The 18657-nt window shown below is 32.4% G+C and overlaps 2 protein-coding genes across 4 annotated transcripts in view; one reads left to right on the forward strand and one right to left on the reverse strand.

Moving 5' to 3' along the window:
* The window catches only part of LOC140441449 (MORN repeat-containing protein 3-like), a 159931-nt gene that overhangs the window by 131289 nt on the left and 9985 nt on the right, over positions 1 to 18657 (forward strand). For all 3 annotated transcript variants that reach the window (XM_072532184.1, XM_072532182.1, XM_072532183.1), the window contains 2 exons: positions 1028 to 1129; positions 15696 to 15851. In XM_072532184.1, the coding sequence (XP_072388285.1) occupies positions 1028 to 1129; positions 15696 to 15851 (258 nt within the window). The remainder of the gene's footprint in view (positions 1 to 1027; positions 1130 to 15695; positions 15852 to 18657) is intronic.
* Positions 1 to 18657, reverse strand: part of LOC140441448 (cystathionine beta-synthase-like) — a 134796-nt gene that overhangs the window by 65270 nt on the left and 50869 nt on the right. The window lies entirely within an intron of this gene.

Raw genomic sequence — 18657 nt, forward strand, 5'->3', positions numbered from 1 at the left:
ACCATGCTTATAATATTGTTATACTGATCTCGGTCTTGCGCTACGTGTAGCAATTGGTCCGCTGTCAAACCTGTCCACTGCCGCAAATTCCTCAACCAAGAGAGTTTCTTCCGTCCTATCCATTTCTTTCCTTCGATTTTACCGTTGAGAATTAGCCGAAGGAACTCATATCTTGGTCCTCTGATTATATGTCCAAGATATTCTAGTTTACGCCTCTTAATAATATTTAATAGAGTTCGTTGATGTCCCATTCTTCGAAGAACTTCTTCGTTTCTGGTTCTGCTAGTCCATGAAATTTTTAGTATCCTTCGATACAACCACATCTCAAACGCCTCGATTTTGAATTGGCAGTACAGTATAAATACTCCCCTGGCGGACTCGCGAGAATAAAATAAGGGAATTTGTTGATTCAGTAATCAACTTTTCTGTCCACGATTTTATTGATTGACGTAATTATTATGACATTGCTATTGTGGTACACTCTTTGACACATTTAGTGACGATTTAAGAACTACTCCATTTGATCGATTCTTTAATTTTTAATTTACATCACCATGGCCACAATTGGGCGGTAGACAAGACGGTTTTATTTGTATACACCAGTTAGTAAGGCCGCAAAGATATGCCCATTTTTAAACAAAAAGTCTAAAAAAAAGTTATTATGACGATATTATGAACCATTTTTAATACAATAGTAGCTCTCATGAACAAAAATTATGTCATGGCGAGGACAAAGAAAGATTACCTTTGTTTAATGTACATATGTAGCACTCTTTTATTTAGGTTTTTTTAACTTCTACTGTATATGTCAATAGAATTTGATATTAATGTTAAAGATACTCGTAATTTTTAATGGAATACATGCTATTTTTTAAAAAGGCATAATTTAATATGAAACATTGGGAAAGAATCTGTACATAATTTATAATAAACAAAAAAGAGAATTCTTAAGTAAAATTGCAATTGTTTTGGCATTATCTATTTTAAAATAATTTTCAAAAATGTAATACTTAACATCATTTATTAGGCAACAAGATCTATCGACTGCATACATTATACTGTAATGTTGATCGTTGCTGTTTTCATGGTCATTGTTGTAGCAGAAATTGGTCAGCAAATGCAACTTGAGGTATGCACCTTTTACAATATTAATCAATCCGTCTAATTTTAATACTTCGAAAACCCAAAAACCCAAATTTTTTAGCAGGTCAAAAAATACCAACAATGCTAGAGCAACTGAATAATTGGTTTATTGTTATTGTTTGCTTTTTTTATATGGATAAAAACGTTTAATACTGTTCTGAAGCTCTTTCCTTCTGGTATTTCAATTAATTTAGTATTTTTATTGGGAACGATTTTAATTTAAAACATGTTTATTATTGAGGTTTCGATTTCCACTTCGAAAATAGTTCAAACCTAGAGCTAAAATTAATGCTATTACAAAAATTAATATTAAACTCAATAGTCTTTCGGGTTGAATCGCTTCGATTATCATTGAGCCGAGCTTTCGACATCCTCTTTGATGTCTTCTTCAAGGCTTCCGAGGTCTCAGTCTCGAGAGCCCCCAGACTACTATGAGTAATGCATTAGTAGTGATCAGTGTAGTAGTGTCTGGAGGCTCGTGAGACTGAGACCTCGGAAGCCGTGAAGAAGACATCAAAGAGGATGTTAAAAGCTTGGCGCAATGATAATCGACGCGGTTTAACCCGGAAGACTGTGAGTTTAATATTAATTCTTGTAATAGTGTTTCTCTTAGCTCTAGGTTTAATAATTGTACTCACCGCAAAAATTTTCGGAGCATATTTATTCATATAATACATATAGTATATATATATATATATATATATATATATATATATATATATATATATATATATATATATATATATATATATATAAATATATATATATATATATATATATATATTTGTATTTGCAGAACGATTTTCGAATTGCAATTTGAAATGCCAAAAACAAAATTGTGATTAATTCTCGATAAAAATAGTAAATTAAAACGTTTATTATTTTTGGTATTTCGTGAGCTATATATTAATAGGTAATATCGGTGTTATTAATAATAATGTCGGTGGCAGGGTGCGGAGGAGGCGGCCCCTGTCATACAATCAGATACAGTCCAACAACAACAACCACAAGAGAGCCAAACAACAACAAATTATAAACTCGAGGCAGCGCATGAAATGGACTATGTCCATGAATGAAAATTTGCGTTTTTATTATAAAGTGACAAAAATCGGTCAAGAAACGATCGGCTATCGACAATATCTGTATGCCAGATTTTGCAGAGAGTATCCAGACATCTAAGTATCTAAACAACGAGAAAACTGGGTAATTATACGAAATAATCTCATGATAGAGACTAAACGCGATAAGATCAGAAGCGAAGTCGAACGAGAAATACATAATCAAGAGCTAGTTGTAGACTAAAAGTCCCTAATAAAATCCATAATGAAAAGATTCCTGAGCTTCACATACAAGAAACTCACCCTGATAATACACAGCAGGACAATAACGAGTTGCATGACAGCCTGTTAAACGAAAAGGCATGCAATGCACCGTACAAAAATTTAGTGAAACAAAACCACTTGGCAGACCACCGCTACCAAGCGTTAACTCTTGGTAGCGGTTAATAATGTTATGAGCATTAAGATCCATTCCCACGGTGCCTTACAGAGGGACTTCGAAGTGCCCTCTGCGTATATTCCATATTGGGTGGATAATCAATCTTTCTTATCATTATAATTCTGGTTTTACAACCCTACGTGGGTCCTAGGCTCCTCAAGAATTTCTCTCCAGTCGTCCCTATCCATCGCCTTTCTCCGCCAAGCACGTATTCCTATATTTCTCATGTCTTCATCGATGTTATCAAAGAACCTTGTTCTAGGTCTTCCTCTTCTTCTCTGACCAATCTTTCTAACATGTTAAATAAATGAAACACAGTTTAGGAGATGGACAAGGTCCAGCCACAGAGTTCGAAGAACCAAAGCAGAGCCCCGACAACGGACTCCCAGGGTGCAGAAAATCCTATATGGGAGCCGAGACCCGACTGGCCATGAATATACAGTGTGTCCGTAAAGTATAGAATAAATTCGATATTTCCTAAATGAAAAGCCTTTTTAAAAAAATTTAGAACACGTCGATTTTTAAATGTAATGTTCAACATTTTATAAAAAAATTTCATTATACAAGGTGATACACATTACAGTGATGGTACACATCGGCTCTTTTTTTAAATTTAACACCCTGTATTTTAGGACATTTTTAGATCGATAAAAATTTACATTAAATTTAAAAATCCACGTGTTCTAGATTTTTTTAAAAAGGCTTTTCATTTAGGAAATATCGAATTTATTCCATACTTTACGGACACACTGTATAAAAATTAAAATAAAAATAAAAACGTTTATTGCCTTAATAAAAATTACATTTCACACCTAAGATTTTTTAACTTAAGATAATGCAGCCTTCTTTCTTAACGTCCCGCTTCTGAACCGCCTACTAGTTGAACTGCTTGCCCTCGGATCTTGAATTTTTCTGTCCTGGACTCATTGGCTTCTTTTTCTGTAGGTATTTTTTTTTTTCGGCATCATACCTACTTTCCTGATTGGCTGTCCTCGGCAAACACCCGGCTAGACCCTGATCACATGGTCGATCAGTCTGTGAGTCAATCTGAACATCCTCTGGATCTGATTCTTTTCAAGGATATCTCTGGTCTTATAGAGTCTTTTTGTGGCTTGGTGGAAGAAGTATGTTGTCCTTTACTCAGCCACCTCTCTCAGTGGTATATACTGGATGGCCGTGAAATGAAAATGTCCCGTATTTATATGTTTCTATATGGCATTTTCAGATCACTAGGCCATTAGCAAAAATCTAAGATTTTTTGGGGCGGGGTGATGAGCATCGAGGTGCGTATTAGTCCACAACTAAGGCCTCCGGCACATGGGAAAACGGCTTCTAGGGAAAATTGAGTCATTGCGTAGGGACATTGGACAAATAACGTAATATATCCAAGGAATAAGAAGTTAAAAAATTATTAAGAGAGCTGAAGAGATATTACTGAACACTCTAAGATACTCACAATATAATCCAGAAAACAACACACCTCAACAAGGCCTGTACACATTAAAACAAAAACTTTCCGTTTATTCAGGCCGCCTAAGGAGATACAAAGTAAGCAACAACCGAAAATGCGACAATATACTTTTTGAGAATGCAGAGAAGGCGTTTTATAGGAAACTTAATTCAAGTATACCCCACGAAAATGCCACTGAACCTCTAAAAATCATACGAACAAGCTGAATTTTGCTGAGAATATTAATTTTGAGACACCAAAAAAGGCGCCGAAAAGTTTACCACTTTTACCCCTGGGTTTCCCCTAAAACCCCCCACCTAGGATAGTACAAACGCAAAAAAATCGATTTACCAAGAATCTGTACACCGTAGAAAAAATGTTTTAAATAAAAAATGTAGCTGAGATAATTTTAAATAAAAATGTTTGTTAGCACTTTTTGTTTAGAATGAACCGTTCTCTCACAAACAATGCTTGAAGCGACCGTCGATTTTGAATGTCAGTTGCGCTCGCGAAATCAATGTTCAATAAAATTTGTATCAGCTCGATGGTAAAAATTCGATATCTTTTGAGTCAAGTGTCCTATCGACAAAATCAAAATGCGTTTTTAAGGTAAAAAGTTCAGCTTTCGTGTGCAATTTTTGTATTTTGCCGCAAGTATACTCAGATTTTAAAAAGGTGTTAAATAAATAAACGTGGCGCGATTTTTTCATTTTTTATGATTCTCATGAGAACAATATAATCTATCCCTTTCATTGACTGGCCACTATAAAGTTTAGACTACTAGGTAACACGAAATTTTAGTTTTGAGTTTTGGCAACAAATGTGGGTCATTTGAAATATGCGTAAAAACGGTATATTTTAACTATCGCATAATAAACGATTTAAAATGTTTAATTGTTTTTTAAATACACTAGTACGTTTTTCAAAAGAACCAAGCTTTTGCTATAAACTACATCCAAAACAGTCATCTTGGAGGCATTTTCCTTGACGGACAATCATTTGTAATGTAAAACATTAAATTCTGCGTTTTTTATTCATAGTTCAAATGTCTCATATTTATTGGCACAAATTAAAATTGAAATTTCATGTCATAGGTTTTAAATATTGATCTCAAAAATGGAAATTTTACTACAACTAGTCAATGAAAGAGATCAATTTTATTGATCTCAGGAGAATCGTAAAAAATGGCAAAAATCGCGCCACGTTAATTTATTTAACACCTTTATAAAAAATGAGTTTTCTCTTGGCAAAATAAAAAAAAACTACATACGAAAGCTGCACTCTTTGCCTTTAAGTCACATCTTGATTTTTGTCAATAGGTCATTTGGATCAAAAGATATCGAATTTTTACAATTTGTATCGAGCTGATACAAATTTTATTGAACATTGATTTCGCGCGAGTAACTGACATGCAAAATCGACGGTCGCTTAAAGCGTTGTTTCTGAGAGAACGGTTCATTATACGCAAAAAATGCTTATAAACATTTTGATTTAAAATTATCTCAGCTACATTTTTTATTTGAAACATTTTTTTCTACGGTGTACAGATTCTTAGTAAATCGATTTTTTTGCGTTGCAAAGGGGGGTTTTAGGAATAACCCAGGGGTAAAAGTGGTAAACTTTTTTTGCATCTTTTTTGGGGTCCCAAAATTAATGTTCTATGCAAAATTCACCTTGTTCGTATGATTTTTAGCCTCTGACGACTGGACTAGAATTGGAGTAGAGAGGTAATTTGTGAACATTTATTGGGGTCGAGGTTTTGCGAGTAAGAGGTTATTGATGATTGGAATGGTATCTAGTCTGGGAATAATAGTGAAAAGATTTGTTACATCAAAAGAGACCATAGTAAAGGTCACTTATAAGTTTGTTCATTGGATTTTTGTTAAGTAGAATAAATGAGTTGTTGGATAGAATCTTTTCTATTTAAATTCGGGAAAATATCAAGAGGACTTTGTAGCAAAATCAGTAACTTAAACATCTCTTTTAAAACCAAACACAACGTTAAGTCTATTTTTAGAAAAACTAAGAACAAAATTGATGAACAAAACAAAAGTGGTATTTACAAATATCTTGTGGTGATTGTAACATAACATACGTGGGTAGATCAATGAGAACCCTGGCTCAAATAAGCAAAGAACATCTCAATAACACAGATAAATCAAACTTTGGACATCACATTAAATTTAATAATCATTCCTTTTCTCCTACCAAAAACAGTAAAATACATAACATCCCAAATCAAAATTTTAGACTTATTAAGCTTTTAGAAGACCTTGAGATATCCAAAGAAATGAAACTGAACCCTAATTGTTACTTAAACACACAAATCAATCTCAATTGCAATTATAAACCTCTTTTTAAGTTATTGTGGGAGACTTTAGGGAAGAAGAGTGAACTCATGCAATATTAAAAACTATATTCTACTTTTTTAAATTTCATTACTAATTTATAAGAATTATTTGTAATCAATCATTGGACAAGTTATTCTTCATTGAAACAAGAAAAATTTTCAATTTTTACTTAAAATTCTTATAATTCCAATCAAGAGATACAATTTTTTAAAACACTCACCTATCATACGTAGAAACATTACAATCTAGTTTCTTATTTATGTTTAAATAATTTATTTTAGGGATAACTTGTTGATTGAAACTACTTTGACCACAAGATAATTTTCAAAATATTTTTTATGATGATGCTATAGAAAGCAAGATTTAAAAAACTTAATTTTGGAAAGCCTTCGATACATGTCTTCTTTCATTATGAATTTCAATTCAGCAATTTTTCGATAATTTAAATATCTTAATTTTCTAATGACATCTCAATTTTCATCTTTGAAGAATTATTTAAAAGGCTGACATTCAATTTTGCTCATTCTATCTGCTACTTCAACTATAATAAATGGTCGAGTCCTGACACCCGTACCATAACCAAATTTTTTAATGTGTTACTTGTGGAGTCCAGTGTATTTTGTCCAGTGCAGTGTTCATTTTGCGTTTTTTCATTGACAAATTAGAAAAAATAAAATAGAACCAACATTTTTCTGTAATTTTCTTACCATATGATCTCCCTTAGTAGGATACTTTAATATTTGACGCAAGTCAATCATTGTTGAATTAAAATTATGTAGTAATTTACATCATTGTTCTATTGTAGCAGAGGTCTGAAGATGGCTTTGTAAGCCGAAAGCGCTCAGCTAGGAGTTAAAAATGTTTACAGATTTTTCCCTTTTCCATCTTTTGAAAAAAGTTTATGTTAAGTTTTAAATTTTAGTGGGAATGTCCCAAATTGGTTTGTTTTGCAGAATATACCGAAAACTAGAGTGAGACAACAATAAATGTTTAGTTTTTTTTCTAAACCATTTTGTTTACTTCTCTTAACTAACTCTCTAACCCTTTTTTTGAGTTTCATTTAAGATATATTTTTTATTTCTAATAATTATTTCAATAGTTACAACTAGTTGTTGTAATAGTTATAATTTGACACCTCGAAGTAGCGTCCAATTTAAATTGCTAGAGGTCTTTGTTGTGCTTTGTTTTGTTTGTTTCAAGAGACTTATGTAAGCACCCCTTTGTTTCATTTTTTGTAGTTGCCCCAATCCAACCCCCTTGCCATTTACTTATCCACGACCCAGCTACTCCAAATAAACCCTGAGTGCCGTTCGCATAAGCTTCGTTTATTTTGCTTGCCCTATCTCCACCCCAATATTTTCTGTCTCCAACTTTCAATCCCCATAATAATACCCTATGTGGTAGGCAAAATTTTACGTTACATTCTAATTCCTCTTTAATAAATAATCATACTTATAATTTAAATTTTTACTTGAAAAACAAAAGAAAAATGACAATCCCACAATTAAAAAGGAATATCTTGACATGATTCCAGATGGCCACGGAGAAAATACATTACTTCCTAGATTCGTGGAAATCTGTGAAAAATTGATTAATAAATTTTATAATACAGTTGATTCAGATGATTTTCAGAATGAATATCTAATGTCTAGCATATTAGCAAAAGTAAAAACTGAAACTGATATTCACATTTCAGCATGTGTAGTTGTATTATTACGTGGTCTACAAGAACCACTTGGCACCTTCATGCGAACTAAAAACCCTAAGGATTTAAATTCTACACAAGTATTTTAACTAACAATTTTCAAATTTATCTAAATAAAAAGAATTCTTCACATTATAGCCAAACAAAGACAAATTTTCAAAATAATCGTAATCCAAGACCAAGTCTTAACTTTCAACAAAAATTTCCTCAAACGAACAGATCCTTTACAGTCAATGAACCTCGACAAAGAATTTAAGCCCCACTTATAACAAACTCCACACAATTCCAACAAATAACAAGACAACCATCAGCATCAACCTCTTTTTCAAATAATAACAGGGGAACTAATATTTTTACAAATAACAGAAATAGTAATGTCTTTAAATCAAATCCAAATCAAAGATTTCAAGCCCCAATTCCAATTAGTACCACTAGTCAAAATACTTTTAGACCAACAAATTTTGGAAATCAAAGACGTTTCAATAATAAATTTTCAAGTCAACCACAAAGTCTCATAGCTGAGGAGCTACATAATATTGGCGACACCGAGGAAGTTGATTTAACTAATGAAAATAATTTTTTAGAAAACGAAGCCTCGGAAAATCCATAATTACTCAAGTTGAACTTTTAAATCTGATAAATTAATAACAAAAGTGAATTGCCGTACATTGTATTTCCCGAGCATAATCTCAAAGTACTAATAGACACTGGGAGCACAAAATCGTTTGTAACCCCAGAGGTCGCTGACAAATATTTTAAAAATTCAATTTTTCGTAAACCTTTTCAAATGGAGCAATCTCTTGGAGCAAAACAAGAAAATTACTGTACTGAAATTCCCTTATCAAACATTTTTAATACTAAAAATAAACTAAATTTAAGTTATTGCGTTTTTAAATTCCATGACTATTTTCACTGCCTATTAGGCCTCGATAATTTAAAAAAATTAAATGCAAAAATTGATTTGGCCAATAATGTTTTAATTACTTCGCAGAGTAAAATAAAATTAAATTATTATAAAGCCGGGAATACATACATGCTGAAGAATTTAAATTCGATATGTCTAAAGTTCGAACAGATCATATGAATTTCGAGGAAAGAAATTTAATATTAAAGTTAATAAAAGAATATTCCGATATCTTCCATGTCGAAGGAAACCAAATATATATATATATATATATATATATATATATATATATATATACAGTGGAACCTCGATTATCCGTCAGGGCATCGGACCAAGGGTATGACGGATTATCGAAAAGACGGTTAACAGAACATTAAAAAAATAAAAATTCATGGTATAACTCTCAAATTTTATTTGTGGATTTATTTATGTTAGTACAGTCTAAGCAATTTGATGTTTATGTCATCTTCAGGCAACGAAAACAAAACAGTTGATTCAGCCATAACTTCATTTGTTACCGCATCACGCTCAGCTGTCACATAATTTATTCTACGCTCTTTTCAGCGTTACTTCCGAAACATCAGCCCAAGCATCAACAGCATTGTCGATTGCGTGTTTTCAATTGTATGCTTTCCAGTATTCTGGCAAAAAATATTGCTCTTCCATAACTAGGTTTTGAATACATTTTTTTCTGTATCTTCTTTTGAATGTTTCAATGGCCGATTGATCCATTGGCTGTATCCATGATGTTGTATTCGCAGGCAGAAAAGAGCACGTGATATTCCCTTCGTCACTTCGCAGCATACCGGCTTCAGGATGGGCAGGTTCATTGTCCAAAATGAGAATCGCCTTTGGTGTCAAATTTTTTGCTTGCAAGTATTGTCGAACGTCCGGTAAAAAAACCTAAAAACAAGACATTAGAAAACTGTTTGAATCAGTTAGCGAGTATTTCCTGGGACATCCATGCATTATGTTGTGCGTAGTAGTTAACGGAAAGTGCGTTCATATTTATGCCCTTGAAACAACGTGTTCTTTTTGCCGTACCAATCAATAATAAAGAAAGGCGATGGTTACCACTTACATTTAAACACATCATTGCTGTGACTCGTTGCTTTTGCGTTTTAAATCCGGGTGCATATTTTTCAGACAGTGCAGCGAGTGTTTTCGTAGTCAATTCTTTGTAGTTTAAACCAGTTTCATCCGCATTGAACACTTGATCGCGTGTCAAACCATATTCATCGATCATAGCTTGAAACTTTCTTTTATATCCGTCAACGACTTCAATACTTCTGAGCTGCGCTCAATTTGTCACCTTCGATTTTCAATTCCCGTATAACGTGGCGATTTTTGAACTTTTCCAACCAACCGCTGCTTCATTTGAATGAAGGATCGCCATTCAATTTCATGTTGAAAAACAACGCTTTTTAGGCAACAATTGGTCTAGACAAAGGAACACCTTCGCTTCTTTTTTGAACGAACCACAAATACAGAGCTGTATCGAGTGATTCATTTGTGGCCTTTTTCATTGTCTCACGATGTTTCACCCGGCCATCCAACGATTCCATTTGCGAAGCATACTTTTCAATTCCTTCAGCATTTTTCTTTAAATCATTGATTGTTGTTCTCGAAACATCATACTTTTGCTCAATGCGACAGCAGAAACACCTTTCTTTAGTTCTGCAGCAATTTTTATTTTTGTTTCACTTGACAAAACAAACGTTTTCTTTTTGATGCTCCAGATGTGGAAGGCTCCATTTTTCAAAACTTAATTGATCAAACGACTAAGTGACACAATCACTGATTGAAATAAGAACAAAAACTATTTACATAAAAAAATGCGGTGCTGGCATAACTGCACGTGTACATATAGTACGTGTACAATAGTCAATATAACTTATGTATGGACCCTGACGGTTAACAGAGGTGACGGTTAATAGAGAGACGGATAATCGAGGTTCCACTGTATATATATAAAGAAGTAAACGTTAAATAGTGGGTTTGCAACAATAAAAAATGAAACGTGTACTCTTTTAAATTTTTATTCCAAGCTTTCGGACACTGGTTATGTCCTTCATCAGGGAGCTACAAATGTGATGAATAAATTGTTGGCGTTGGTATAATTAATTAAAAAATTCACTACTTACAACCTTAATGAGGTAACCAAAGCAATATCTACCTCATATTCTTGAAGGGCCTCATCTTTCTTCTGTCTTCGATTTTTAAGCTGTGACTGATATACATGCTCCAAATGTTCGTGGCCATATCGCATATTTAACCTCTTCTTCAGTTGTTCATCCGTCTCCTCTACGGCTATGGTCTGAAGCACATCTAAGGCATATTCTAGAAGAGCGATAGTCAGGTTTACAGCCTTTTCTTTTTCAGACCATCCATTCGCTCTTGCAGTTGATTCGAACTGTTTCATGTAGTTGTTCCATGACGATTTTTCGTCGAAAGTTGTGACTTTAACACGAACAGAACCTCCACTTCCTTCAAATTTCGGCCGTGTTTCCAACTTACATTTCTTATCGTCTTCTTTTGTCTCTACTGTAATTGGATTGTTTCCTCTCTGCTGTTCCTGTTTCCTCCATCTTCCTTTCCATCTCTTTCATCTTTTCTTCGAAGGCCAACATATCGGCAGCAACTTTGTTTTTTAACGTAGACATTCTATCGTCGAGGGCAGACATCTAAGAAGTGACTTTAGATATGTTAGCAGAAACTTTGCTTTCCAGAGAAGAAATCTCGTTAGAAACTTTGTTCTCTAATGATGCGATGTCACCAGAAACTTTGGCTACATCATCAGAAACTTTGGCTACATCAAAAGAAACTTTCGAAATATGTATCGTCAGAAACTTTATTCTCTAAATCCGAAATCGACGAGATGACAGCATCATGTTTATCTTCAAATATATAAGTTTCCGGATCTAAACCCTCTTCCTCCAAAGCGTTCTTTAGTCGTTGGACTAACTCAGCCTTTTTTCCGGTAGAAGCTAATTCCCTATCCTCGAGATGTCTTCTTAAATTCGTAACTGTGAGCACATAAATCATAGTCATTTTCACTATTTATTTACTATTCCACTTTTCTGACACCACTGTAATATTTTTATTAATCTAATTTATTGTCTTTATTTATTATTAAAGGTTCTACATTTATAACACTTACAAGTTTATTAGAATCTTTATATATTTATTACAGTTTTACACTTATCACTAAGAACTAGAACAAAACTACTTTAATTTATATCATTTATTTACAATATTTATTTCGGACTAAAAACTCGACTTCATATTCAAAACTAACTGTGACTTAAATAAAAGGTTCCTCTATATTTATACTAAACAACCGGCTAGAATTCCGGCGATTCCCTTCGAACAGACGAGAAGGTCACCCGGACTGGTTTTCATTCGACCTTCTTCTGGAAACTTCAAATCGTAGGAGACCCAACAGGTATTATAGTTACACACACACACACACACATATATATATATATATATATATATATATATATATATATATATATATATATATATAATTATAGTTACACACACACATATATATATATATATATATATATATATATATATATATATATATATATATATATATATATATTGATTTATAGTATCAGCAATCGGCCTGTATGAAATAAAACTCTATTTGTTGTATGTCTCAATATTTCGTCACGATTTTGTGACTTCTTCAGGAAAAAACTGTAAATTTATTAGAATAAATATTATATGTAAACAAAGTGAATATTTCAATACTTACAACTATAAGAGTAAAAATTTAAAAAAAAAAATTAACATATCTACATAAATGACATTTTTGTTTAATTTTAATTTATTTAGGAGTTATGGTAACCGCAATATTTTATAGAGTGAATTCCCATTGTACAATTTTTAGTGAATACGCTAAAATAAAAAATTATTATGACAGTATTATAAAGTGAAAAGATTTATGGTAGAGAATTGAGAAAGAATCAGGAACATGGTAAATTGATTATAAAATGTAATTGATGGTACGTAGTCAGTTATTGTAATACCGATATTTAGAAATGAAAAAAAATTGTAGGTAGAGTTACTAGAGGATTACTGAGTTTGTTTTTACAGGTTAAGATCTATCATATCATATATTGTTTTGTATGTTGCAGTAGATATTACTTAAATGGTTGGTGTCTTTCTTATAATTGATAGATTCAGGAGTTTTATTAATGTGTACCATTTCAAGGAAAAGTCGATTTTTATAATTATCAACTTGTTCCAAGATTTTTACATTATTAAAGTCAAAGTTATGTCCTGTCTTCAAGTAGTGCTCCACTAAGGCACAAGAGTTTTTTCGTCTGTTACAGTCACTTTTGTGTTGAGTTACACGTTGTTTAAGCCACTGTTGACTTTGACCAATATAACAACTTTGACATTGACTGCAATTTATTCCGTAAATTATATTACACATTAGTGAATTTGGAGTTTTAGCTTTTATTTTTGAGAATAACCTTGAATTTAAAAGTGTATTTATTGTATTTAATTAATTTAATGTTCGGAAATGTTTTGAAAAGTGGGACAATTTGGTCTGTTAAATTTTGTATGTAAGATATTTTTTTGTATGAAACTGGTTGTGGATTATTTATTAAAGCTCTATTGTAAAAGTGAGTGTTATAAATAAATTTTTTTAATATATGTTTTGGGTAGCCATCGTTTAAGAACATTTCAAAAAGTTTCTTTAAATTGACATCTAGGAAACTCGGATCACAGATTGTCGTTACACGATTTTTCATAGATACAATTGTGTTGAATTTTTGATTTCTAGGATGATTAGAATAATAATATAATTTTATAAATCTGCCGGATGCAGTATCTTTTTGATACCAATCTAATATGATTCTGTTGTCATTAGTTCTTATGACTTTGGTATCTAAAAAAGGTATACTATTTTCATTTTCATACTCGACAGTGAATTGAATATTTTGATGGAGTGAATTATAGATCGTTTGTACTGTCTGAATATGGTTGAATGGTACACTGCATATTATGTCATCAACAAATTTATAAATAAATGCTAGTGAAAACGGCAATTTTGAGATTCCAAGGTCTAATAAATGGTCTAGGATAATTGTTGCTAAAATAGGGCTAATAGGACTGCCCATTGGTGTTCCAAATATTTGTTTATAGAATTTATCACAAAAACAAAAATATATGCTGTCAAATAAGAATGTCATTAATGACAGGAAGTCTTTTCTTGATAAGGATGTGAATTGTTCTATTTTAGACCATTTTTCTTGTATGATTTCAATGATTAACTTTATTGAGATGTTAGAATGAGATCAAAACATAGTTATATGGTAGCTGAATCCCATTTACAGCATTGACAAAAGAAAATGTATCTTTTGTATTGCAACTTGGCTCATTTTCAAATGTCTGTGTAAGTATATTTCCCAAGAATTTGGATAGGTTGTAAGTTGTGGAGTTTATAGTACATACTAACAATTGGACGTAATGGTATATTCGCTTTATGTATTTTTGGTAGGCCATATAATTTGGGTATGTCAGAATTGTAAATTTTTAGTTCTTTAGCTTGTTATTCTGTAAGCTTATTTTCGTTCTTTAAAGTTTTTATTAATTTATTATATGTTTTCTGGATGGAGGTAGTTGGATCATTGTTAATTTGGGTGTATGTTGTATTATCTTGTAGAAAAGTATCTACTTTTTGAATATAGTCTAATTTGTCCATTGCGACGGTACATCCTCCTTTATCTGCCGCTAGAATGTATGTCAGGGTGATCCTTGAGAAATTTTTTTGTCTTATAAAATGTTGTTGAGAGAATTTTACGGTGTTAGGATTTTGAATAAAATTCGTTGTTATATTGGTTACCTTTGCTCTTAGTAAATCTTTAGATATGCTGGGTATATCTTCGATGATGTTCTCGATGCCAGCTAAAAAATGTTGTATATTTATATCTTTGTTATTACATGAGACACCAAATTTTGGACCGAGTGATAACAAGTCTGAGATATCTGGTGGTATGTCAATTGTCGAAATATTTTTAAACCATTTTGAGTTGTTTAGGAAAAGTACATTTGTGTCTAAATTGTTTATTAACGCATTAAATTTGTTAATGTTTCGTTGTTTAGTTTTTTTAAAAGTCGATTCAAAACTGGATTTTAATCGATTAGAGTATTCACTGAAAATTGCAATGGGAACAAGATTTTTTAGTTCAATTTTTATGTTTGTTATGGTACGAATAAAATATGAAATTTTATTGCATGTTACCTTAATCTCCAAAGATAAAGTTTTGCGATTTAATGTTAATATAAAGTTTTCAATTTTTTTGTTTAAAAATAGGTTTGTATTGGTAGTTTCTTTTTCTGCATCGTAATAGAAATATTCTTCTGTTGGTATATTTTGCAAGCTGCTGGTTTGATGTTGACCATTAACTTTACAGTGTGGATTCCATAGGTATTACGAATATTCTGATAAAAACCCATTGTTTTTTATTTTTCAAATTATTTTCGACCGTACTGTTTTAAATATTGATTTATAGTATTAGCAATCGGTCTGTAGGAAATAAAACTCTATTTAATATTTATTTACGTCTTCAATGTTATGAATATTTATATAAACAATAAATTAAATATTATATTTTATTTTAGTGCGACAATCTTCTTAAAAATATTTTACACTGCAAATGGTACCAATGGGATAAAAACAACTGTTGTCTGTTAATGATGATTTTATTACAAATCAAGGAACCACTCGAAGTAAATTGTTACTCATTCGTTATTCTAAATCGAGAGTTACTGTTAAAGGTATTTCTATTTTTTCTTTTACTTTTAAATCTCAAATTGTACGTTTTCGACTATTATGTTATTGATTATGTACTTTAGAAAGGATCTACAACGTTAAAGGGGTTTTATTGTTCCATATGGTGAATAGACCCAAAAATAAGTAAAAAGCGCGGAATGAGTACCATTTAATATGGTGCGTTTTTTAGAAAGGGGTGAATTAATCCCTATGTACTAGGGTGCATTTGGATGAATTATATGCACTTTTCGTACATATACATCTACAGGAAAGTTATTCAAAATTAAATTTACTGTTACCTTGTGGCGAAAAGCTGACATAAGTTGATAATAAAAAGCATCTCGTTCACATTACTTAACGAAGACCTCGTTGCTCAAGTCAGGGAGCTTCATTGGGGTGGGTAAGGATATAGATGGTAAAAAAGTGTAGATCAAAAACAGATAGGTAAAAAATAGATATTAATTAGTTAACAAAATATAACAGTTCGAAAAGGAAAACAAGAGATATGGAATACAGGTCCAGACGGAATATACCCAGAAACGTTAAAATTAATCAGTGAAGAAAATATCGAAATATTTGTCCTTTTATTCAATCGCATTTATGATACAGGTAAAATACCCCAAGATTGGCTGGAGTCAATATTCATCCCACTACCAAAAAAGCCAAACCCACAACACTGCAATGAGTTCCGTCTGATAAGCCTTATGAGTCATGCAGTAAAAGTCCTACTAAAAATCGTACATAGTATCTATAGAAAGTGCGAAACAATCATCGGAGACGATCAGTTTGGATTCAGAGCCGGCATGGGAACGAGAGAAGCCCTGTTCAGTTTACTAGTTCTCGCCCAAAAATGCTACGACCAACAGAAAGATATATTTATATGCTTTATAGACTTCGAAAAAGCATTTGGTAGAGTAAGACACGACCTACTATTAGAACGTTTGCAAGAAGTCGGTTTAGATGGAAAAGACATCAAATTCTTAAAAAACTTGTACTGGAACCAAAACGCCAGAGTTAGGATACAAGGTTCCACATCCGCAGAAGTAGAAATTAGGAGGGGAGTTAGACAGGGATGTGTTATGTCGCCTCTGCTGTTTAATCTTTACTCCGAGTTTCTATTTAAAGAAGCATTGGAGGATTCCAAGGATGGAGTCAATGTGAATGGCGTAAATATCAACAGTATCAGATACGCCGATGATACAGTGTTAATTGCGGATTCCGACTTAGGTCTACAACGACTCATCGACAAGACCAACTCGAGCTTTGAGCAATTTGGTATGAAAATAAACATTAAAAAAACCAAAGTGATGTCAATCCGAAAAAACCAAAACGTACCTCAACCTTGCACAATAAATGGGCACATTTTAGAACAGGTCAATAGATTTAAGTACCTGGGATGTTGGATCGATAGCAGCCTAAATCCTGATCTAGAAATAAGATCGAGAATAGAACAGGCCAGAAAATCTTTCGAAAAAATAAAAAAACTGCTTTGTGATTCTCGAATAAAACTCGAAATTCGACTACGTTTATCAAAATGCTACGTCTGGTCGACTCTTCTATATGCAGGTGAAACGTGGACCCTTAAAACATCAACCGTAAATAAATTGGAGGCCTTTGAAATGTGGATCTACCGGAGAATACTCAAAATTTCATGGACATCGCATACCTCAAACGAAGAAGTACTGCATAGAATAGGCAAGGAAAAAGAACTTTTTAACACAGTAAAAGTTAGAAAAACATCATACCTAGGCCACATACTGAGAAATAATAAGTACCAATATGCCCAACTTATAGTGAAAGGAAAAATCGAGAGAAAGAGAGGCCTAGGAAGGAAAAGACTATCGTGGCTCAGAAACATCCGACAATGGACAGGGCTAAATTTTGAACAGCTAATAAGAACAGCTGAAGATAGAGAAGAGTTTAAAATTGTAGTAGCCAACCTCCATTGAGGAGAGGGCACTTTAAGAAGAAGAAGTTAAATAACATTAAACCGAAATTATTAACAGTGTAAAGAACGAAAAACTGTCTTACTTTGGCCACATTATGCTTAGTAATAAATAGCGACTTCTATAGTTGATTCTATAAGGCAAAATTGAGAGTAAGAAACACCCTGGACGCAGACGTATATCCTGGCTGGCCAATCTTAGGAAATGAACTGGTCTAATCTTAATTGTTCTACTTCCAGCTGTTGTGAATAAAATAAAATGGGTCAATGTATTCGCCAACATAAATAGAAGATGGGCACCTTTAGAAGAAGTACTTGTATGCTGACGTGTGTTTTATAATTGCGCCATTATTTAATTATAAGTCTTGCCGTTATATATTGCGTTTTTTCTAAATTGTTTTATTCATATTTCCTAATCATATCGTCTAGATTATTATGTGGCTATTTTTAAGTTACATAACTAGTACACCAGGGCGGATCTGTGAAAATACTACTAAATTTGGATGTGAGAGATAGCATTCGGATTTTTGCAGAAAATGTTATTTGATAACTTCGGTAATAATAATTGACTTATCTTTCCTCTCTAATAAGTCGGGAATATTAATAAAAAAATTAAAATATTTAAGTATTACCAAAAAACCGATTTTTTTTTACTTTTCTTGTTTATAACTTTAAAAAAATTCATTTTGAAGCAAAGCAAAACACAAAGTACAGAAATAAAATAGCGACAATTGAGTTTTCTATAACATACCAAAAATAGTAATAAATACAAAAAAAGAGGGGGACACAAGCCATTTCTTATTAAATGTTTTTTCAACCACATAGAGTGCACTTGGGACCTTCATAATTCGTCTAAAAAATCTTTA

This window comes from Diabrotica undecimpunctata, chromosome 5 (genome assembly GCF_040954645.1).
Source record: "Diabrotica undecimpunctata isolate CICGRU chromosome 5, icDiaUnde3, whole genome shotgun sequence".
Lineage (NCBI taxonomy): Eukaryota > Metazoa > Arthropoda > Insecta > Coleoptera > Chrysomelidae > Diabrotica > Diabrotica undecimpunctata.